The sequence below is a fragment of the Empidonax traillii genome, unplaced genomic scaffold, assembly GCF_003031625.1.
Source record: "Empidonax traillii isolate 1590-97213 ecotype Southwest subspecies unplaced genomic scaffold, ASM303162v1 scaffold318:size782537, whole genome shotgun sequence".
Lineage (NCBI taxonomy): Eukaryota > Metazoa > Chordata > Aves > Passeriformes > Tyrannidae > Empidonax > Empidonax traillii.
The window spans coordinates 12631-36475 of record NW_020955511.1 but is presented as its reverse complement, the minus strand read 5'-3'; the positions used below and the strand labels follow the sequence as shown (position 1 = coordinate 36475).

At 35.9% G+C, this 23845-nt stretch overlaps 1 protein-coding gene across 1 annotated transcript in view; it reads left to right on the top strand.

The window, feature by feature from the left end:
* The window catches only part of LRP12 (LDL receptor related protein 12), a 51628-nt gene that overhangs the window by 21818 nt on the left and 5965 nt on the right, over positions 1-23845 (top strand). Inside the window, exons 2-6 of the mRNA XM_027891294.1 lie at positions 10480-10536; positions 17311-17446; positions 18449-18651; positions 21063-22164; positions 23014-23146. Coding sequence (XP_027747095.1) covers positions 10480-10536; positions 17311-17446; positions 18449-18651; positions 21063-22164; positions 23014-23146 — 1631 coding nt within the window. The remainder of the gene's footprint in view (positions 1-10479; positions 10537-17310; positions 17447-18448; positions 18652-21062; positions 22165-23013; positions 23147-23845) is intronic.

Below are 23845 nucleotides of genomic sequence, written 5' to 3'. Positions count from 1 at the left end.
GCATGAAGAGTATGCATCAAATCTGCAATGCTCTTCCCCCTACTGTATAAGCACTGCGCAGCCCACACATGGAAATTTTCCCTTAGTCTGGCACTTCTGAAATGTGACATATTTGAAATTCCAAAATGGAATTTCAGAAGAAAAGAATAGTCACTGCAGCTGAACCCTGTACAAATGCTTTGAACAGTCCTTTGTTAAATGTATTGAGTTTTAATATTTTAAACATAGCTGTTTAAAATAACTAGAAACTTTAGGTTTTTCAAGTTATATAGCAGTGGAAGTTTCCAGATAGGAGTGCGAATTGTTAGGTTTGAATTAATGATAGACTCTAATCAGTTAAGAATAGGCACCTAAGCCTTATTAAGGAATATAGCACATTTAAGGATGGATAGGCAGCATAGTCTCTCTTGCTTCCCCCCCCTAGTTTCTGATCTATTTAATTTGGTTTAGTAATCTGGGTTTTTCTACTCTGTCTAATCTGAAATGCTGTATTAGATTACCACCTGAGAACACGTACAACTTGCAGGCAATGGTCAGTAAGGTAACCTCCTTTATACCTGGCTGAGTAGAAGTGCAGGATTTGACATGAATAGAACTACTTATGTGCTTAAATTCAGGAATCTTGTTGAAGCTGAGCCAGTGCCTCTACTTGATTTCCAATTTCCACTGCTTGCTGCCAAGTATATTAGAACTGTCTATAAATAGTTTGGGGAATTTTTGAGTGAGAATAAAAGCTAATGTCAGGTTCTTTTCTGTCCCTGCTCTTTAAAACTACTACTGAGGAGCTTTAATTGTTTTTATTTTCACACAAAAATCCTTTTCTGAAGTCAAATTAGTTTAGTTGTTACTTTAAAATTTGTGTATTTTAATGACTGTGTGCTCCAGGGACAAGAAAGAGTGGAAAGTGACTGGGAAGCCACAGCTACAGAGCAGGAATGTGAGTCAGTTGTAAACAGCAGCATCTTCCAAATGTTTGTTTGATGTGTCAGCATCATCTGGCTGGCAGCATGTGTGTTAAATTTGCATCATGCTAACATCTCAGGTGATAGGGAATTTTGGAAATTCTTTCGTGTGTTGTGACAGCGTTCACCGTTGGTGTAGTATTAGTGAGTAACCTGTGCAGTGCTTAATGAATCTGGAATGAGAATTGGTCTTGCTCACACTAAATGACTGTGAAGCTGAGCTTATGCCTGAGGTTGAGGTGGAGCCTTCCTGGCAGCACTGGAGCTGTGGGGAGCAGAGAGCACGCTTGGGTCTGCGTTGGCACATCCAACAGCCTGGCAGGAGCAGATTTGTGGAGCAAAACAAGTTACCCTGAAGATGTGTGTTTGTGCTGTGTATGTTTCTAAGGGGTTTTCCTTGGACTAGCTCTGGTGGGGCCCAAAAAACTGAGCACCCATTACAAGTAGGAGCGTATCATCTAAAAGAAGTCCAGTTTGATGGTTTCAAGGCCACAGCGTAATATAAACTGAAGCACAGGAGGTAGAGAGGATCAGGAGATTCAGAAAGCATGCCCCTTACCTGAAATAAATGACTAATGTAGACAAGTCCTAAGTTAACACCATAAAATTATAAGGAGTAAAGGATGTATTATGTTTTGTTAAAGAAGCTCATAGATCTGTAATGACCTGATCACTGAATATTCTTCAAAATTAAAGCATTCACTGATGGAGTAAACTTAGATTTTTAGAGTATGTATTATAATAGTCAGTTTTTGAAGAAAGACTGCAGACTTTTTTGGTGTGGGGGTAATGTTACAATGCTACAGAATGTAAGAGTAGTAGGATATTATTCTTAAAGGAATTTTTGATTCAGTGTTACTAGGATTATAAAATCATAGAATAGTTTGGGTTGGAAAGGACCTGACAGATCATATAGTTTCAATGCCATCCAACTTGGCCATGAACATTTCCAGGGATGGAGCATCCACAACTTCTCTAGGAAGCCTGTTCCTTATCACCCTCACAGTGAAGTTTCCTTCTGATATCCAAACTAAACCTGCTTTCTCAGTTTAAAGCTATTACCCCTTGTCCTATTACTACAGGCCTTTGTCTAAAGTTTCTCTCCAGCTCTCTTATCTAAGCCCCTTTTGGTACTGAAAGGTTGCAAAAAAGTCACACCAGAGCTTTCACTTCTCTAGGCTGAATAACCCCAGCTCTCAGCCTTTCCTCAAAGGGCAGATGCTCTAGCCTTCTGATCATCTTCGTGGCCCTATTGCTATTTTTAACAATGAAAGTGTGTTGTTCATTAAAGTAGTGATTAACTTTGAGTGTAGGCTCTGTACAGCGCATGCAGATTTGGAAATTTTGTGAATCTTTTACTCACCAAGAATGAATAAAGACCTGTTTTTCAAAGGTGTTATACAGCTGCATGTCATTTAAAGTCCCTATATGAGGAGGAAAGGACTGTGTGAGACTGAGGGAGTGATTTAAAGAAAACAATACTGGACAGCATGTTTTAAGTATACAGTGCAGACATTTAGCAGCATCATTCCCATTATTTTATACCCAAGAAATAATTGTCTAAGCACAAAATGTTAGGTACTGGATACTGTAGAAAGTAAAAATAAAAATAAAAAACCTACATAAAATTATTCCATTGCAGAATTGATTCTCTAGTTCTTGTCTTAGTTTACTAAATAAAGCTGCCTCACAGTTGGCCTAAAATAAAAATGGTACCACATAAAATAACAGCATTGGGTATTGTAAACAAGCTCTGTGCTTTATCTGCTTTTACAGTGAAATTTTGTGGTTATTACTTGCTTTTATATCATTAAACATTTAAAGAAGCCACTATTTCAGTATAGTTTCATCTGTTAGTAATTTTTATTCTTTTATTAATTAAAGAAATTAATTATGCCATTGTAGTATTGGAGTATATAACACTTTCTTATTTCCTGTGAACATCTGCTTTCACTGTTTGAAATTTTAAATATATTTACTGTATTTCTTTTTGTAGCAGATGTTTTTCTGTTATAGGGATTTTGAATAAATCTTGTCACTATGTTGCTCTGCTTGTCTTTAGTAGAGAATTCTGATTGCACAGCAGTAAGGCTTTCCCTCAGTGTTTCTGTGTATTGCATGTGTTAAAAGAAATGGTTGTTTAATTTATCTATTACGTAAAGGAGAATTTGCATCTTGCTGCACAATGTAATGCTGCTTTACAAGTGAGCACCTGAAATTCCTATGACTCCAGTAATTAACTTTAAGGAAATAAGAGGCGGGGGTGGGGGGGTGGGGGTAGGGGTGAACCCTGCACTTAACAAGTTAATGCCAAAATGTTGATTTAAAAATAAATAATACAAAATTTGTCAATAACTCTTGGGAGGATTCTGCAGCTAAACTGGAGATTATTGATCAGTTAATGCCTAAAAGTCAGTACTGTCGCTTCTCATGGTGCTTTTTTTATGGCCTTTTGCTTGAATTACATGTGTCCTTTTGTCAAGGAAATAGCAGTAGCTGCGTATCAGACAAAAACTTGTGGTCAAAGTGCAGTACACTACATTAAAAAAGACAAGAAAATATGAGATTTCTGAGAATTGTGAATCTTATCCCAAGAACTTTATCTAAATATGTATTGGTGCATAAACGAAGTTTATTTTGTGCATATCTCTAATTGAAGGGATGTAGTGATTCCAAACTAAGCCATCAGAAGGCTGAAAATAATAAAATGGTGGTAAATAAAATGATACCTGTAAAGGCTGTGACTGGTTTCTGTAGAAATCTGGGAATGATATTGCTGCTTTGCCTTTTTACTGGATATAGAGATGTAGCAAATGGTTGCCTGGCTTCAGTGGACTGTGTGCTCTGAGCTCTGCTGCACCTTAATTTGAAGCATTCTCTGTAGCAATAATTCTCTTTATTTCACAGACTGTTCTGGGAAAGTAAGTTTCAAATGATTAGACTGTGGTTGGTTTGGGTTTTTTTTCTCTACTGTTTGCTCCACTTTCAGTTCCTTTCCTCTTGTAATTTGAAGTTCACATGCAGCTCTTCCTGTCTTCTGAGGAAGGCAAAATCTGAATTTCTGTAATACGGTTTAGCAGTGGTTGGAGAACACATGTTGCAGAGATAAAAAAGAAAGTACAAAAAGTATATTCTCAGAGACTCTTCTGGGTTGTAAAGGAGGACAGAACAAGTCTAGTGCCTTTTGTAACCTCATTCATCTGAGATTACAGAAAGTGTTTTTTCTCAGTTGCATACTCAGTATACTGCTCCTTCTGCAGAACAGGAGAGCTTGGCTGCAGTATGACCATATACCTATGGATGTGTAGCTCTGCAGTTGTTACAGCATTAAATTCCTGCAGCTGTTGCATTTAATTCTAAATTTACAGTAGTTTGACAAATATAAGTGTTCAGGAGATGAAGTTGTAATTGATGAGCCAAAAAGTCTGAGTAGGCTCCGATCTAATTTTTTTAGCTCATTAACTGCATGTGACCTACATGTAAATAATTCAGTACAGTATTTTTGGTTACATACTGAAGAAATGTTTTTGTCATAGAGTGGTTTGTGTTGGAAGGAACCTTTAAAGATCATGTAGTTTATCTGAAGGGCAGTGGTAGTACTTGTTTTTCTGTTGATCTTTTGCATGCCCTGCTCTGAGCTACATGTAACATCACAACTAGGGATGTCCATAGGTATGATGGGTGGGCAGCAGCCCGCTTTTCTCCCACAGACTCAGCAGAGGAGCCTTGCTGTGGTTCAGTGTGACAGAGTGGCATCGTCAGGGGGAGCTTGTTTCTGCACAGCTGCGCTTAGGTGTTTGCAGGAAGTGGGCTGGTACTGTCTCAAAATGTGGTCACAGAAGGGCACATTCCCCAAAAGCCTGGAATGTTGCAGAGACATCATGTATCTTACCAACTCCCATTTCTATAGATGAAGAAGGATATTGTTGTTATTTTTTAACTAGACCATCACTTTTTAGTGAGGGGATATGGAAGGCAGCACCAAATTGTTCATGAAAGCATATAGTAACCTTTTTTTTGGTGGGATCATCCACATTTGGTCAGTTAGAAGCAAAATTTGGTGAAGATTATTGCAAAGTAACTTCAGCTGACAAGAGGCAGAGTAAACAAGTTAAGCTTACCCCTCATAAGGTACAGAGTGCAAAGGAATTTTGGGAGTGGGATGAAGAAAGGAAGTTTGGTCATGAAATACATTGTGTAAAGTAAAGCAGGTTGAACACGTACCACGGTAAAGGGTGTTTAGAAACACATTATATAGAGGAAGTGTTGTTGATCTCTTGTCCCTGATAATTGTAGTTCAAGAAAAATATCCTGTCCAGTCTGCTTATGTACCACAGTACCTTTTAACTCAAGGTAGTTTAGAAAAGGCTCACTTTTCACAGCCGTTCAGTTACAGCAGTTCTTCAATTTATACAGTTCTATTTATAGGGGGATTGTAATTTGGCTGTTAAAGATAATGGCAGAGGCTTAATCTTGATAAAGATGAATTTAACTTCAATGGACATAGGTATGAATGTTGGGGTTTTTTTTGTGGACAGTAACTACTTGGTGTAACAGCAGAAATAAAGGTACCTTAAATTGGTCTTTGCCACTGTGAATTCTTTTGATTTTTCATTTCAACACTTAATTTTTCTGTAAAACACAGTCTGGATTTAACTTATCCCAAGATATATGATGTTTTGTCAAACTGAAATTAAAAATTTGTTTTTACAATCACAGTGGACAAAGTTGCATGTACCAGATTTTTGTGTGTACTTTTGCAATATGCATCACTTTAATGTACTAAATTAGTATTACTAATTTTAGTCAATCAAAATCAAAATGAGGCTTCATTGAAGAGTCATTATTTGCTATCTCAGATGTCAGTATTTAGGTAAACTTGTTCTTAGTACGAAGCATTCAAGTTCATATATATATCTGGAGTGCAGAAGGTTGTCTTTCTTAATCTGAATATTTTGACTATGAGGGCCACTTCATTATGGGAGCCTGGGGTTCTGGTTGCCTTTCTGAAAACTGCATGAATTTGAGTAAAGCCTAAAGGAGGAGCTCATATCAGGACTGTAGGCACAGTTTTATGCTCCAAAGTTATATGCAAATAATCCTTTGAGTCTGATACTCATCCCATTTTTGAGAGAGCTGTGGTGAGGCTGTGGGGAAGGATGGATGTAGGGGGTCATCCTAAAACAAAGGCAACTGCATTATAGTAGCCTCTGCTATAATGCTCAGTGAGGCTGAGCATCACTGCTCCTGTCTGGGTTTCAAATACATAGAACTTGGCAGCTGCTTTTTCCAAGTATTTCATGTTTTTTAAGTGTGAGAGTATTCTTTTTCTCTGCTGTTTGGTTGGAGTGTTTGCTGGTGCCACATTTTTCATTGCGGCCAGCCCCACTCCCCTGGCCTGTGTTTAGTTTCCTACCTGCGATGAAACTCAGAAGTAGTTACTGAGTCAAGTACCTTCCAAAGCTATGATTTTTATCTTCTGCGTAATTCTGTTCACCTCTGCAGACTCTCTGTAGGACTTTGGACCAGGTTGATGGGAATTGATGATGTGAGGGTGTCTTGCTTTTCAGGGTGGGATATGGGGAATTTACCACTGTTTCATATAGACTTGTAGGGGGGAGATGCCCCAAGTGCTGGAAAACCTGAAGGCTGTTGCTTTGTTTTCTTCTGTGGTCAGCCAGCTGTGAGGCATGAATCAAAAGGAATTAATTCAAGTGTCTGTGGAGCTACTTGTCTGTTTCTGCCTGATCATAAGGTGAGGTGGCATTGCAACCCAGAGGATTTGAGTGGAATGAAAAAAAATGGTGAAGGTCAAAAGGACTGGCTTTGTGCTGTGAAAGTAAAATAAAATTTTACAGATGCATCTGTCAGAATCAACAACTTTGACCATAACCATGCTTTGAACATTTGAGAGATTTTTAAAGTTATCAAAGACAGAAAGGCAGAAATTGGAAGGTCATTCTATGCTGTAAAACAGTCTATCAAGAGCCTTAACTCATTTAGTAACCACTTGGCTGGGTTTTTTGTATTGTAGTCAAGGAATCTTTAGAGGTATTACCACAAGTGGTGGCAACAAACTCCTGCACATCAATAGAAAACCATTAAAAATACTTTCCATGCTTTTGTTTTATCTATAGATTACCAGTAGTTTACCATGTCGTGTATTCTGTTTAGGAAATATCCTTTGGGGGTTTTTTTGTTTTTAAGAAAAAATGTATTAAGTGCTTGTTTTTATCTTGAGCGTTGTCCATTTGAATTTAACTTATATACAAGTTGCTGACCATATCTTAGCTAGCTGCAGGGCTAAAGTTAACAAACATTTCTTGTTTTAATACTACTTAAAATAAGTGGCCTATTTCTGCTAAATATTTATAAAAGGATGTGAAGAAGATGGGAGTAGTCCTGACTACACAAGTGATCTCTTCTAAGAAGTCAGCAGAAAAAAAAGGTGGAAGATGTTGGTTTTAGAAAAACAATCTTGATTTCTCACAGATAGAATGGAAGGCAGGAGCTTCTGTATGTGTCTTCCAGCACTGTGTTGTCATACTCCACTGATATGGAGTCTAAGTTTTGTTGGATGACACCTGTTTCAGTTTAAAACTTCAGGTTGAAATGGAAATCAATAGCAAATCTTTCCTTAAAACATAAAGAAATATAGAAGCTTGTTGGTGACCTAAGAAAATTTTTTTTACATAACTCATCCTCTGCTGTGTTAAATAAACTAATAGGAATTTCAAAGATAATTATGTTCCCATATCTTAATGGAAATTACTGATCTGTTATCTGACATATTGATATTCGAGTAGCCTCAATTTATATGTGACATAATTGTTCAGATCATATAAGGATCACTGCCTAAAAATTTCATAAGGGTGTCTGTCAGCAGTTAATAACACTTAAATGGCATCTGAACACACTCTGTTTCACTGACAGTTTCCAATAAAAAAAGGAAGTAATAATCTGAGAGATTTCTCAGATTAATTTTTCGTATAATGGAAGATTATTGGGAGGGAAAGAATTTTTTTTAAAAATCCACTTTTTTTGATACTATAGAATTGGATCTGAAACGAGGCTTCATTATCACACGTTAGTGCTGCTTCTGACTAATCACTGAAGTTAGTTTGACAATAAATGTGACATCACTTTATCTCAAGATTAATTGCTGGATTGTAAAGCATATTTAGATGAAAAATAATAAAGTGGTCTATCTTTGATTATTGGCTCTAAATTTTCTTAACCCACTAATTCTGGGTCAGTGTGTATCAGATTTAGATGTGAATTCCCTTTTTAGTATGCTTCTCATTATTAATGATTTATACTTTTTGTCAATATTTTATATATATATATGCTTTACTTTGATTTCCATCACTTCATTGTTACATCAATCTTTCCATGTTTTCTTACTGTGTTTTTATCAGAACTAATTCCATTAGTATTCTGGGGTTTTCTCGGTTGCTATGCATAGGGAGCTTGTCAGGAATGCAGATTCTAGGGGCATCAGTAGAGTGCCCAGGTATTGACTGTCTTCAGCATAGTTACCTCAGGTTTTGGGTAGTTTTTTCATATTTCGAGATGTTTGTGAGTTCCTTCTTTTTTGTCATGCTATTAATTTTCAATGTTCAGTAACAACTGCAGATACACTTAAACGTGCTAATACCCCTTTTTGCAAATAAAAAAAGGTTTATAATCTCTATTGAGAGATGAAATATCAGTAAGCTTTTTTTAGGTTAAAACAAAAGATCTTGAAATGTGTTAATGTTTTCCTTATGCTGATGGAAATAGTAGAAAACAAAACAGAGATGTGCTTCTGTGGAATCAGTAAAATCGCTTTGCAGCAAAGATGCTTATTTTGTAAATTGGGAGCTAAGTGTTACTGTAGGCATGAAATCAGAGTGGCAACACTCCTTGGCATGTCAGCGATATGCAAAATGGAGAAATTATTTGGAGAACAGGTTTTTAAAACTTAGAAGTATATTTTACTTAGAAAATAGTTTAATTGGAAAATAGTTGCTCACTAATACAATATTTTAAATAGTTTTTGTTTTAAAAGACTTCAGGCTTTTGAACATTGAGGAGAGTTTTTATGGTGTGGATTTTTTATTTTAATTTGAGACAAAGAAAACTGATAAGTAAATATATGCAGCAAAATTTGTACATTGAAAAAGGAGTGGGAAACGTCACTTTCAAGAGCCAAGGAATTTAGTTTTTTAAAAAATAAATAAATTACAATTGCTGTATTTCTACAAATTCTGATCATCAGGTTTCTAACTGTATGGTGTCTTTAAGAAGTAAAAAATTATGTCTTTGTGCATTTGATGTCAACTCAGTGAGCAATTTCTGAAACATTTTATTTGTAACCACTGCAGTGGAGGAGCACTGAGCTGTGGCTGCTTAGGTGTATTATGTTCTAGGTCAACTTGTAACAGCCTTTAAATTGGTATAAAAGGAATTTGTGTTTTCTTTGTGTATTTAAGGTTCTTGTTACCCAGACATACAACACTTATATTGAAAAGCTGGTGCAACAACTGATTTCACATGCATGAAAATCTGTGTGACATGGCAAATCTTCAGTATTACAAAACTTTGAGGGATTAAGAGTTGTGTTTTTAAGATTTGCTTAGTGATGTATTTTACATTTTAGATTCACTGCCTATGTTCAAAGGAGCTTATTTATCAAAGTAACTCTCTCCTCCCAAAATGCCTGAAAGATTTTATTAAAAATTTATTGTAAAGGTTCAAAGAAAGGATGGTGAATAAAGGAGAGGAGAAATCTGTTCAGTGGGAGAAATGTGCGCAAATACAACTTGATCTGGTGTACCAGGGCTACCACCTGTCAGCAAAGGTATTTGCTTTAGCAGGCTGCTTTTACTCTGAAGAAGTACAAAGTAGTATTGGATTTGGAGGGATAACTTCTTTGTCTCTAACTCTTGGTGACCACATGGGTCTTGTTGTTCATCTTCACAAGTATACTTAATTTTAGTGAACACTCACAGGGAGTTAACTCTCAAAGGTAGCTGGTTCCCTGCTATTTTGAGCCATCTTTCTGGATAAATGGTATAGGCTGCAATTCATTATGAAATAGATGGTTGTAGTCCCCTGGATGTCTGTATTTGCATAACATTTACTTACAAATCTTGATCCAGAGGAGATGAGGAAGATGCATTGAAATAAAGTTTTCATGAAAATATAATAGCTTTTGATGCACAATCGTACAAGTCTACTATCTAAAATGGATAGTTTCTCAAAACTCTGCCACTGTCAGTCTCTTGTTCCTTAACTTTCTAGTATATTTAATTGTTCCTAGTAAACTAGCAATACCTGAGGGTTTTTTATTGTATAGTAACTTTTCTCTGGTTTTTCTCTTGTAAGTTTTACCATAAATTAATGTTGGACCTTTAATGTTTAATATTAATTAAAATAGCTTCATTTTTGTTCTTTCTGTTCTGTAAAAAGGTATCTGAAGAATTTCTACAAATTTTATCTTGGAAATTAGCTTATTCATTATGTTTAATTTTAGGAAATGGTGCTCTTGCAGAACATTCTGAAAATGTGCATATTTCAGGAGTGTCAACGGGTAAGTCATTTTTTGTAATGTTTAAATTTCATGCATGACTTAAATAGTAAATATTGAAAGCCACCTGGTATCTTATGAAGAGATATTTGGCTATAAAAATTATTACTGCCTTTTGCAGCATGTAATAAGGAATGAAGCAACTGGAACATGGAAAAATTCTCATAAGATAAAACTGATACCTGCATGCTCATGAACAGATTATGCCTTTCTAAGTGGACTGCTTAATTATTTTTCCATACAAACATTGAACTAAGAGAAAAGTTAGTTTAAGTTGAATTGATATTTTCTTTCAACAGTAAAGTTTTTGTGAAATGAAATTTACTGAAATGTAATTTTGGACATTGCTACTGTCAAATAATGTAAATCCAAGAGTTATGCATTTCACTTGATTAGATTGAAGCAGTAACTGAAACTAGTGTACACTTGACTGCACAGTTTCCTTAATACAAGAAAAAAAAAAGATTTTAGAACTCATGAAACTGAGAGACTGAGATGCTGGGAGAATATGGGGTGTAAAAGCAGCACACATTGCTCAAAGGTTGCTGCATTCTCTTCCAGTCAGTTGGCCTCAGGCGTCTTCCAGGCAGCAGCCGGGGTCGGGACTACTCTGTGTTAGTGATGTGACTGTGTGGCCATTGTACAGTCTTTGTTCTTCAGATGTTGTGCAGCATCAGCCAAGCTGCTGGGCGTGTTTTATGATGCAGATACTCAGGATATGTGCAAATGGGGAGATAAACACTCCTCAGCAGGTAGAAGAATACAAGCCTGATTCTTTCCATAGGGAAGCTGGTGCTAATACCTAGAAATCAAAACTGATTTTCACACACCCTTCTAAAATGAGTCAAAATGCAAACTTGTCCTTTTTGAAAGCAGCTTGCATATCTCACTGTAGTTATCCTTGCAGTATTGCTTCAAACATTATAATTCTACTTGTGCACACAGTTAAGTTTTTTGATAAATGTAAGGTCAGTGGATGGTTTCTGTTACACCCTACTGCTTTCTATTTCCCCTTCATTGTTTACCACTCAAACACTGTTAAAAGTCTAATTTTAGAAGACCTTTCTTAGCCATTCTTGTGCTGCATCATGAAAAATGTTGTTGCTTTTTAACAGTAGTAATGCATCAACTATCATATATAGTTCATTTATGGCACACTGTAAATAATTAATATCAGCATAGCCACTTGCCCCTGTTGGAACAATTGTTGCTGGAATTGGAATGTATGAGATACACAGCCTAAAATCTAGCTATGCAGCTTTCAGGGTATGTTTTAACAACCTCTCACCCCTTTGTTTACTGCAAAAGTCATGTCACAGGTCGCAATACAGGCAGAAAAGCATCTGCTGGGCAAGAGATGAATGGAATTTTTGAGTCTGCTTCCAGTACTTTGGCCAGCATGCTTGAATAGGCAGTGCCAAGAGGAGCAGAACAACACGTACTTTCTACGCAAGATAACAGCAGCTGGTAGATAGACCTTTAACTACTGAGAGGAAAGATCCATTTAAAAATAAATAAAAAAGGAAATTAAGAAAAAAAAAAAAAAAAAGAAAACATATATAAAAGTAGCTCTGATGTTCCTGTGTTCTAAAATAGCTTTCCAGATGGGAAAAAATAAATATCACCCTCTAAAGTTTCTGTCTGAATATAAAGTGCAAATTCTTCACTGGGGAATTTTGAGATAATGGATCTGGGGATGGTCTGTTAATGACAACCCAAAGAAAGCGCATAGACCAACCCTGTGTCATTTTCCTTACTGCTGTTTGTATGTACATCTTAAAAAGTGCATGGCCCAAGTATAAAAGATGGGTATGAATGACGTGATTTTTTCAGTTTCTTTTAAATAAATACATTACCCCAAACATATTACTGAACTTGTAAATTATGTGTTTTTCAAGCATACCTGCACAACTTTATATTTAACAGAACAGTTTCAAGCAGACTTTCTGTAAAATAGAACCAAAGACATCTGGCCTTTAATCTTTCTAAATCCAACTTTCACTTGGTGTTGAAACCAAGCAAGTGATTTTCTTGGACAGTTTTTACCGAGACAGGATTTAAAATGAAATTATTGTCTCGATGGTAGATTTCCTGTCATGCTGCTGCTGTAAGACTATATGACATACCTTCCTAAGTTATGTTTTAATAGCACAGACCTCTGTGGTCTTTGGTATTTATGCTTCTGCTGTAAATTATATCTGCCAAGTTACTGATACACTAATATATAAGCATACTTTTTCTACCAGCAGCAGTAGTGGAATGTTGTCTCTTGTGTAGAGAAAAGTGTTTATGCCTTTCAAATCTGAAAAATTCAGAAATATTTTCAGGTTTGCCTTTGAGGTATGTTGAGCCATAATTGTCACAATTGCAAAACCAATTCCTCCATCTCCCCAGCCTCCCCTCTCACTCTCCATTTTAAACAGCTTCAGCACTGGTGTAAACAGTTGTTCGTTAACAATTTTATATATGTATATATATATATATATATATAGTTTTTATATATATGTGTGTATATATATATAAAACCTATTTCTTTTTGCTGAGTGTGTTTCTGTATTGCAGAGCAGAGGGCTTTTATTTAAAATGCTTTTTGGCTTGTCCTGGAGGCAAAGATTCCTGTGCCTTCTTCCCCTGTAGTTCTCCCAATAAGACTTTCAGTGGCTCCTGAGAGTTACAATGCAATAATTACCCTCCTTATTCGTGGTTTAGACTTTATCACAATATTATTCTCTTTTTACTCTAAGCTGTTTTAAACACCTTCAGATCATTTATCCAGCTGCATTCATGTCCTTACCATGTCCAATATAATGCATACCTTATCGTCTTGTGGTTCACATTGAAAGCTAATTCTTTTATCTTTTCAACTAATCTCCTGGCATTACTGTGAAGATAAATCCCTAATCTCCCTCTCCCTGCTTTTCTGAAGTGACTTTTTTCCTTGACATGTTGTTCACTCTTACTACAGGTACTTCACTTCTCTAGATCTTGTTACAGAATTTCTGCATGGGTTTCTTAATTATTTTCATGTTATAACTTGCTAGTTGTATTTGGTAAAGCTTTCACTGGCTCTCTTCTGTTTACCAGTCAACATCTCATAGGTAGTTTATGGTAATGTTCTGTAATGTGGGACGGTAAACAAATTTTAGGGAGAAGGAAATGGTTGTACCTATTTTTAAAAATCTGCAGGAAAATCTGCATACGCCAGAAAATGATGTGCAGAGCTCTTTTGACCATTATTCTGCACTGTAGTATGTGAAACATCTTCAGTCCTGATTGCAGTATTGTAATGTGCTGAAGAGTAGTAGCAGAGTAACAAACAGAATTGCAAATAGATTGTTAGCAAAATAAAGTTTCTCAAAGGAAAGCGTTTAAAACAGGTAGGAGATGGATGAGCAGGATTGTACTAAAGAATAAAAGGGCAGTGAAGGGAACGTAGGCAGAGGCAACACCCCTGTAGAAGCGTCTTCCTCCAACTCTTACAGCCCCCAGCATGAGATTTGAGAACGTCTGAGACACACATCACTGGGTGTCTTTGCTTTCTACAATGCAAGCTTTTCAGTTTCACTAGTTTCACTTCTGCATCTGCCTTGGTTACAATCCCACGTCCTTGATGTTGCTCACATTCTGCATGTTTTCAAACAGGTGAATAAAGTGTATGTTACATTATAGTTTCAAAAGGTCTAGGAGAAGCATTCTGGTTAGGCAGTCAGGAAGTGATTTTAAATGCTTGCTATTATCTTTGTAAAGTATATTCCCTTTAAAACTGTTCTATTTCAAAAGGTTATCCTTGATTTAAAAAATCTTGCTGAGAAATTATTCTCTCTCAAAATGACAGCACTTCTGAAGTGCAGCTTCTCCACAGTTGATCTTGACCTTTTTACACCATTTAAGAGAAGGGAAGATTTCTGTTGTCTCCTAAGTAAGAGATGTTTAGTACATGAATATATGGCAAGTATGCAAGTGCATTTAGCATATGTAGCTAACCTGAAGTTAAGGAAGCTGTAATTCCCTTTTCAAGTCCATTCCTTTTTTTTTTTTTTTTTTAAAACCACACTTTGTCATAAGCATATTTTTTTCCTCTCTTCTGCAGCACTAACACAGTGTTGTTCACCCTGTATTTTTGTGTCTGTGATCATTCTTGCTTCCTCATGCCCTCCAAAGTCTGCTTTTCTCTTTCCATATTGGATGCTGCTGTAACTGGTCATATTTTGCCCTCAGCTCTTTAATGTGAGCTTTAGTGGAAACAGAGAAAAAACCATCTTAAACAAAAAATTATAGAAATTATAGGGATATGGCTGGTTCTGCAAACAAAGGATAAAAAAATCCTGAATTTGAGTAAAACTGGGAGTTTTCATGGTTCTCTGAAAGTATTACCTTGGTTATACAGGATTTTAGTGCAGAATTTCTTCCATTCAAACTTGCGTAAAGGTAAAAGTTACTGTTTGTGCTGCTGCAGGGGTTGGATTGAGCAGATGAGAGTTGTTGGGGGTGCTATGCAAGCATGGGAACTTGCCGAGCTGGTTGCATTGTAGTTTGCAGTTGCTAGCAGTGTTTGGAGGTTCCTATTACACAGACATATGCTGTACTTTTATTTTTAGCGTGTTTAAGTTTTTGGGGGTGAACTCTCTAAAACTGAATGATCATATATTGGATGGATCATTTTCGTGTATTTCAGTGCAACGTTTCCTTTTTTCAGGCAAACGTAAAAGCTTCTTTAGAGGTTCTCAGAAACAAAATCATGTCTGTCAGTTTGTAAATATCTAATAGCAGGTGAATGTTGTAGTAGTATAAATTTCACCTGCAGGCAACTTATTTTAAGCTGAGCACTATTTCAGTAGTAACCAAGTAGTATGTGGAAATGTTTACCAGCATTTGCAGGCTGGTACAAAATGTTTAATACCTTCTAGATTTTTTGATATTTTTGTTCTGAAACAGTTAAAACTGCTATTTTACTTCAACAATTGAATGACCAGTTTTTCTTTCCATACCTTCTGTTTCTTACCTGAACAAATGTAAAGTATAATAAGATCATTTACACAGGAGCTATGTTCCAAAATATCGTGGTCTTAGAGCACCATCTATAGGGTTTGCTCAAAATTTAAAAAGAAAGTGAATGATGCATGTTCAAGTGCAGTCTTTCTGTATTTTGTGACTTTTTTGTCCCTAGATACAAGGGCAGGTCCTATGCTCTGTAGTTAAAGTATGTTAATACTTTATACCATGAATAAAGTTCTAAAAAGAAGAATGGGAAAAACCATTTAAAGCGATGTTCTCTTGTAGCTGCACAGGAAAGCAATAAACTTACTGAGTTTTATTTTTGCATGTGTATTTAAGCTAATACACAAAATTCTGACATATTGCCAGGACTTTTGTCTTTTTCTAAACGTATTTTTAGAAATGTATTTGTTATGCCATGTAGGAATATTTTAAAGCACTAATAATAATTTAAGAGTATAACTTCATATTGTATTAGAGCCAGACAATAATTTCAGGTCTTTATAGTATTGAAAAGTTATTTTGAAAGCTTGATTGTAAAAATAGAGAAGAAAATAACCTTTTTACAAATTACTTTATTACAACTTCTGCACTGTTCTAAATGCAGTTCATTTTTCAGCATGTTGCTTACTGTATCAGTTCTGATTTGTTATTTTAATCACATAGAAACTCTAAAAGGTTTTGGTGATTAGAACAATAATGAAAATGCTTTCTCACTTGTTATAGTTCTTGTGTTTAAACTATTGTGTGTAAACTGGTTGTGCTACCAGTAAACTTTGAGAGCTTGCAGGTTTTGAACTAGCAGTGAGAAAATTGAAAAATAAAAACACAGTGGGCAATTATTTTTAATGTGTTTTCTGACCACTAAAACTTCCTCATAATTTGAAGCTCTGCAGTGAGAGTATTCTAGACTTCCTAGTTATGTGAAGGTTGTGAATAGGATATATGACAGGTGCTGTATATAAGGCTGCTAAGGGGAAAAACTAGGAAAACAAAACCACAAACCCAGTAAATACATTACTTAAAATCAGCAGAGCTGAGAACAGTCCTGTAAGAGGAACAGCAGCTGAGTTAAGACCAATGCAGAAAGCTGCTCTATTAAAGTAAGAATACAAATGGCTGAGTTACTTCAGTTGCATATAATTAACCTATAAATATAAGCTTTCTAGTCCTTTATCAGAGAAGTAGTAGCACAAGTCCCTCCTAAGAATAATCTCTTATGAACCTAACTTTTCATATCTATAAGTGAAGTGTGCTGCAGTAAGTGCTCTTTGCCTTTCACGCATTTGGAGTCGTGTGTGAAGATCATTTCCATGCCAAGAACTAGGAGGCAGGTATTTAAAAGATGGTCAAACACTTGGTCTGCCCTAAGACTGGAAATTTCAGCTACTTGATAATTTAGCTTCGATTTATTTTGTACCTTCCAATGCACTTGTCAGTTCAAGGTGTAAATGAATGGTTAAATTGAACTGAATCTATGTGAAGGCCAAAAGTAAGATTATGAAATACAAAATCTTTCACTTTATAAAGTTGTCAAAGTCTGTATAGAATAATCTTTTTTTGATCTGTCATAGTAATTGACATAAATAAGAACTGCTGCACTGGCAATGTTGAAAACCTTGTTTTGGCTCACATGTTCCATTATAAACTCCTTTAGAAGTTGGGGTTTTTTAATTAGTATGTAATCTAATTAGTGCTGATGGGTTGGAGGTTTTCTCTGTCCTATTGACTTTTAAAAAATGGAATTAATCAAATTACTTTCAATGTATATGTATTTTTCAGCTTGTGGAGATATTCCAGAACAAATTCGATCACCAAGTGGAACAATCACAAGTCCAGGGTGGCCCTCTGAGTATCCTGCCCGAATTAACTGTAGCTGGTACATCCATGCCAACCCAGGGGAGATCATTACTATAAGGTAACAGTGCTCCTATTTTATCCACATGGATTGAAGAAGTACTAATTAGACATTTTTCACTGCCAACTGTATCTACTAGTTTTCTCTTCCTTCTTGTAAGTGAAGGGTTTCAATTTTGTCTGTTTTCTGCCTCGCCTTTTATCTAATTTACTCTCACACAGCCATGTAGCCTTTGTTTTCTGATGGAGAATTGGTGTCTAGAAAGAAGTTCAATATACTCATTTATTGGAATTCTTTTCAATGTGTCTGAAATATAAGAATTTTGCATTAAAAGTGTGTAGAGGAAATTCTCCTGGAACGCTTTCTAAATTTTTTCATACTATTTATTTTTAATAAAACTAATTTTTCTCCTTTCACATTTTCTTCCATTCATACATTTCACATTTCAGTTCTGATAAACTTCTCTGTTGTCTGTACAGACCCATTTTGCCCTGATTGTCTTCCCTTCCCACTTCATTACCATGACAGCCTGTCTTGATATAGTGTAGCCATACCGTGGCATTCCATAATATAATGTTTGAGTAGCCAAGTAGTGCGGCTGGGAGAAAGTCTTACCTGAAAACATAATTTTGACCAATTTAACTGTATATATAATGTCAAATCATATCATTGTCATAAGTGTAGAATTAGCTAAATTTCTGATAGAATTTGGGTAAACAGAACCACTTACTAATATATAAAATCATTAAATGAGACACAGAAGAGCAACTTCAATAACAGAATTTATTTTTATATGAAGACTTAATGTTTGTTTTTTGTAGAAAAACTGTGCTGCTTTAAGTAGTGGATGCAATATTTTGTTTGACTAAATGGGTTCTTGTCTTCATAATACAAAAGTATCACCACAAGGTTAAGTCCTGTTCTTACAGGGGTAGAGAAGCTGGTCTTTTATTTCATACTAAAAAAACTTACAGCTAATTGCAATTTTTATGTGTAGTAATTTATCAGCTTGGTTGTGTAACATCCAGTTCAGTGACAATTTTGACCTTTTCTCATTTTCAGCTTTCAAGACTTCGATGTTCAGGGATCTCGACGGTGCAGCTCAGATTGGTTAACAATTGGAAGCTACAAGAATGTTGAAGGCTACAGAGCATGCGGCTCTTCCATTCCCTCACCATACATCTCTTCACAGGATCATGTTTGGATCAGGTTTCATTCTGATGACAGCATCTCCAGAAAAGGCTTCAGATTAGCCTACTTTGCTGGTATGTTTCAAATGATACCTAGAATTATTTTATGGTTTCACTTTTTGTTTCATCTTTCAAGAAGTATTTCCTTGTAGCAGGATAATTCCCTTTACAGGAAATACCTGTAATCACTCCATGGTTTATTGAAATTAGGGAAAATATACATTAGTTAAGGTATTCCCATGTACAACTTCAGTATTCAAAGTGGGAGTCAATGAGTGTAGCAATAAGCAGAGTGAATGATTTGGGGAAGAAAAAAACCAATAATACTAGGCACCTAGAAGTTTTTTTTAACGTAGTTTGAGATTTATTTAAATGTTTTCATCAGAGTTAAATTAGTTTGTTAAATTAGTCAGGTAGACTTCTGAGTGTGATAAATATGACAAGAGAGGGAAAAAATTGTATCCTGTTTTGATACTGCAGTATTCCCTTCAATATTTTTAACTCCATGTTATAACTTTCTTCTCAACCTCTCCTGGGTTTTGCAATGTGGAAGGATTGAGTTAAGAGTGTAATCAGTGTAATTGAACAGATCTAATGACACATATTCTATTATATTACATCCACCTATGGAACATAGTCATTCAATTTAGGTGGGACAAGTCTAGTAGTTCAGTTTTACAAGTTTTGAATTTAAGGCCAAGGTTCTATTTGACATCCTAATTTTATGAACCATGTGTATGTGTGTGTGAGTGTACTATATATATAAAAATATGTATGTATGTGTAACAGAACAAGAAGATGGTATCATTTATACTACATCTGTTCTTCACATTTTTTTAGTGAAATGAACATTTTCTGTAAATTAATCACTGCCAGCATATACATTTTGCTTCCCTTTCACTGTCACCAAATTTGTTGACTTACACACTTATAATGTTTATCACTCCTGTTGATTCCATTTTTTCCTGTATTTACTTTTTAAAAACTTAGCATTTGTGAAATTTTAAAAGTGTGTTGCACATTATTAAAAAAAATATTATTTTAAAAAGTGTTTATTCTTAATTCCTTCTAATATACACTAAAGTAGAAAAAAGGGGAACAGAAGTATGATATGACTTGACCTATCACAGCAGATTAGTTGCAGCCAGGAAAATTCAAGCTCTCTGTGAAGACTTTTACCATGTTGTATATTTAAGCACTGGAACTTGATTGGAGAAGGACCTGAAGAGCCTAATAGCTTCAGTTAGCCTTGCTTTGAGCAGGTGATTTGATTAGATGACCTTCATTTGAATCTGAATTGTTCTCTTATTAAAAAAAAAAAGAGATAATGTACTTCTTCTGGGAACATCTTGATTTTAGTGAGTTCATCATACTGTCTTTCCTGTTTCCTTTTTAAAACCTTAAGAGTAGTGTTACTTTGAATGGGTATATATTTGTCTGATTTATTTAGAATTACTGCTGTGTAGGACCATGTGCATTGCAGATGGTTTTTTAAATTTTTGAGGGGATTGGCCATGACAGTTTGCTTTATAGCAAATTATATAGTCTCTACTGTGTTTTTTAGAAATAACAGTGGTTTAAAATGATACCCTGGTATTTAACTCAGCTAAGTTGTTGGAGAGCTGAATTACCTTGGCTCTCAGGTATGCTTTTGTGTTTAACATGGTTGGAACTCTAATAAGTGAAGGCCTGAAAAATATCCTTGATGCTACAAGTGTAGTAGTAGCTAGTAGACCACATTTTCTTCAATAAAGTTGTCTCAACATTTCCCCCCTCCCCAATAATTAAAAAAAAAAAAAAAAAAGAGAGAGAGACACCAGACTAGAAAACCCCATAAAACTTCCACATTTTTGGGACCACTACCTGAATCCTTAACTTTTAAAGTACTGTGCTTTGTTCAGGCAAGCATGCATCTCTGTGTTTGCTTCACTCTCACTTACTGGAGGAGAGGCAGGAGCAGTGAGTGGGAAGAGTTAAGGACACAGTTTCCTCTTTGGTTGCAATAATATGTAATCTTCAGCTGTCAGCTTTTCTATTGCCATAGATCCTTTGGTACCAAATAAGAACCTATGAAAGCAGAAGAGAGTCTGACTGCTTTTATGGAAAAGAATTTGAGGAGGTAACCAATACTGCAGCACAAAATGTTTCTGTATTTTGAATGACAGAGAAGAGAAACATTATTTTTCTAACTTATTTTTAGCACTTCAAAAGTCAGATTTCTCAATAACTGTAAATTAGCATTGTTTTCTTAATTGGGTTGAAGTTAATTGACTGGAAGCAATTAAGGGTAAGTTCATGCAGATGTGCTGATGGAATTTCGACTCAAAGAAACTGTTCTATCCTGAAATTTACTGAAAGTTGCCGTTTTTTGCAGAGACTTCAAGTAGTTGGTTTACCATTCTGAAGTACTTGATGCAGCAAATGAATATGCAACACAAACCTTGAAGTGCTAAACTCTTTAACATTTCTTCTTTTTTTTCTTTCAGGTAAATCTGATGAACCAAGTTGTGATTGTGACCAGTTTCATTGTGCTAATGGGAAGTGTATTCCAGAAAGTTGGAAATGTAATAATATGGATGAATGTGGAGACAATTCGGACGAAGAAATCTGTGCCAAAGCTAATCCTCCAACAGCTACTTCCTTTCAACCTTGTGCTTCCGATCAGTTCCAGTGTCTTTCCCGCTTCACCAAGCTTTACACTTGCCTTCCAGAGTCTTTAAAATGTGATGGTAACATTGATTGTCTTGACCTAGGAGATGAAATAGACTGTGCTGTGCCAACATGTGGGCAGTGGTTAAAATACTTTTATGGTACTTTCAGTTCTCCCAACTATCCTGACTTCTATCCACCTGGCAGCAACTGCACCTGGCTGATAGACACTGGTGATCATCGCAAAGTAATCTTGCGATTCACTGATTTCAAACTTGATGGTACAGGTTATGGAGACTATGTCAAAATATATGATGGATTAGAGGAGAATCCACGGAGGCTGTTGCGTGTACTAACAGCATTTGACTCTCATGCTCCCCTCACAGTTGTTTCATCCTCAGGGCAGATAAGAGTGCATTTTTGTGCTGACAAAGTGAATGCTGCAAGAGGATTCAATGCAACGTATCAAGTAGATGGCTTCTGTTTGCCCTGGGAAATCCCATGCGGTGGAAATTGGGGTTGCTACACAGAGCAGCAACGCTGCGATGGCTACTGGCACTGTCCAAATGGAAGAGATGAAACCAACTGCACCATGTGCCAAAGAGATGAGTTTCCCTGCTCTCGAAATGGTGTTTGCTACCCTCGTTCAGACCGCTGCAACTACCAGAATCATTGCCCTAATGGTTCAGATGAAAAGAATTGTTTCTTCTGTCAACCAGGAAATTTTCACTGTAAAAATAACCGCTGTGTGTTTGAGAGCTGGGTTTGTGACTCTCAAGATGACTGTGGCGATGGCAGCGATGAAGAGAATTGCCCAGTCATTGTGCCCACTAGAGTGATAACTGCAGCTGTCATTGGGAGCCTTATTTGTGGATTGCTGCTTGTCATTGCACTGGGATGTACTTGTAAATTGTACTCACTCAGGATGTTTGAGCGAAGGTAAGTAGAACAGATGGTCTTGAGAGTTCAAATGTATTAAATGGTTTTGTAACTTCTTTGGTTGTACTTTAAGCAGCATTATTACCATACAGACATTGTTGCGTGTGATTTCTAAAGACGTTGTTCCTTTTTCTTTGAGCGTAAAAAGAGGTTAGTTAATCACAGAGTATCTCAAGTTGGAACCTAGAGTCTGACTCTCTGCTCCTCGCAGGACATCTAAAACCAAACCTTGCTGAGACCTATGGCTGAGTATCATCCAGATGCTTGTTGAACTCTGACAGGCTTGGTGCCATGACTCAATTCCCTGGGGAGCTTGTTCCAGTGACTGACCACTCTCTCATTGAAGAAAAGAGGATATATTCTGATCTCTTAACTACTGAGGGTTAAGCTTTCCGATGTTGTTACCAAAAAGGAAGTGGGGGGAAAAACTGCAATTAATTAAGTTGGAATTGATATTTCAGTTCTGTATTTCACAGTATGTTTGTCATCTTGTATTGTAGACTAGCTCATACCAGGATTGTGTATTCTTCAGTTTTTATAAAGTAATATGAACATCTCTCATGGTGCATTTTATATTTAGCCCATATTTTTGGGCTGTTTTTTTTGTTTGTTTTTCTAAGGAATTTATTTTTGGATTGCTTTTTTTGTTCACATTTCAGCTGGACAGACCCATAGGAATGACTGAAAGGACATATTGGATATCTTTTGTCAATTAAATTTCAATTAAATTAGCAAAACTTCTGCTGAAATTTATAATTTCAGATTATAATAGTCTGATGTACTTTTAGTCCTTAAAATATATACAAATCAGTGTCTTATATATTCTGAAATTTCTTTTCTCTTTGAAAGATCATTTGAAACTCATTTGTCAAGGGTTGAGGCTGAGCTGTTAAGAAGAGAAGCTCCTCCATCCTATGGACAATTAATTGCCCAGGGTTTAATTCCACCAGTTGAAGATTTTCCTGTTTGTTCACCAAATCAGGTAAGCTTTCAAAATAGCAGGCAAATGATTAAATTTTAAGGAGACCAAAATAAAGATATTTTAACTTTCATCTGCATTCTTTTGTTCTACTGCATTTCCTTTTCTTCCTTTCAAGTCAATACCATTACACTAATGATTAGCCATTGGACAAAATCACGATACAGGAACACCACACAATTTTCTTTGCAGGCCTTTTCTGTTGATAATGAATGCCTATAATGCACACTATAGGACTCCTCTTGCATGAAAAGTAGTAGATTGGTAGATCAAATTGTATATTCTCTCTTAATGGTGTGTAAGTTAAGACTACAAGATAGCACTTGGAAATTTTTCAAAGAAGAACTAAAACTTCTAATGCAGAATGCTAGTTGATATCCACAGTGCATGTGTGCTTGGATACAGTTGTGCCTACTGGCAAAGAAAAGATGATGGAAAAGACCAGGCTGTAATATCATATAAAATTAACATGAACAAGTAACAAAGTAAAAGCCAGTAAATGGCAGTTAATAGTGTCTAGTCATCCAGATTCTCAGATTGATCATTAGCACAATTCTTAACTTGGTTAATGAATGAGGTTTCTGTCAAAACAACTTTGAAGTTACAAAGCTCCTCTGAGAAATAAAAGTCCTAGACTAAGAATCCTGCTGTGCAATATTAGAGTTGGGATTAACTTGTATTATGTGTTTCAATTAATACAGC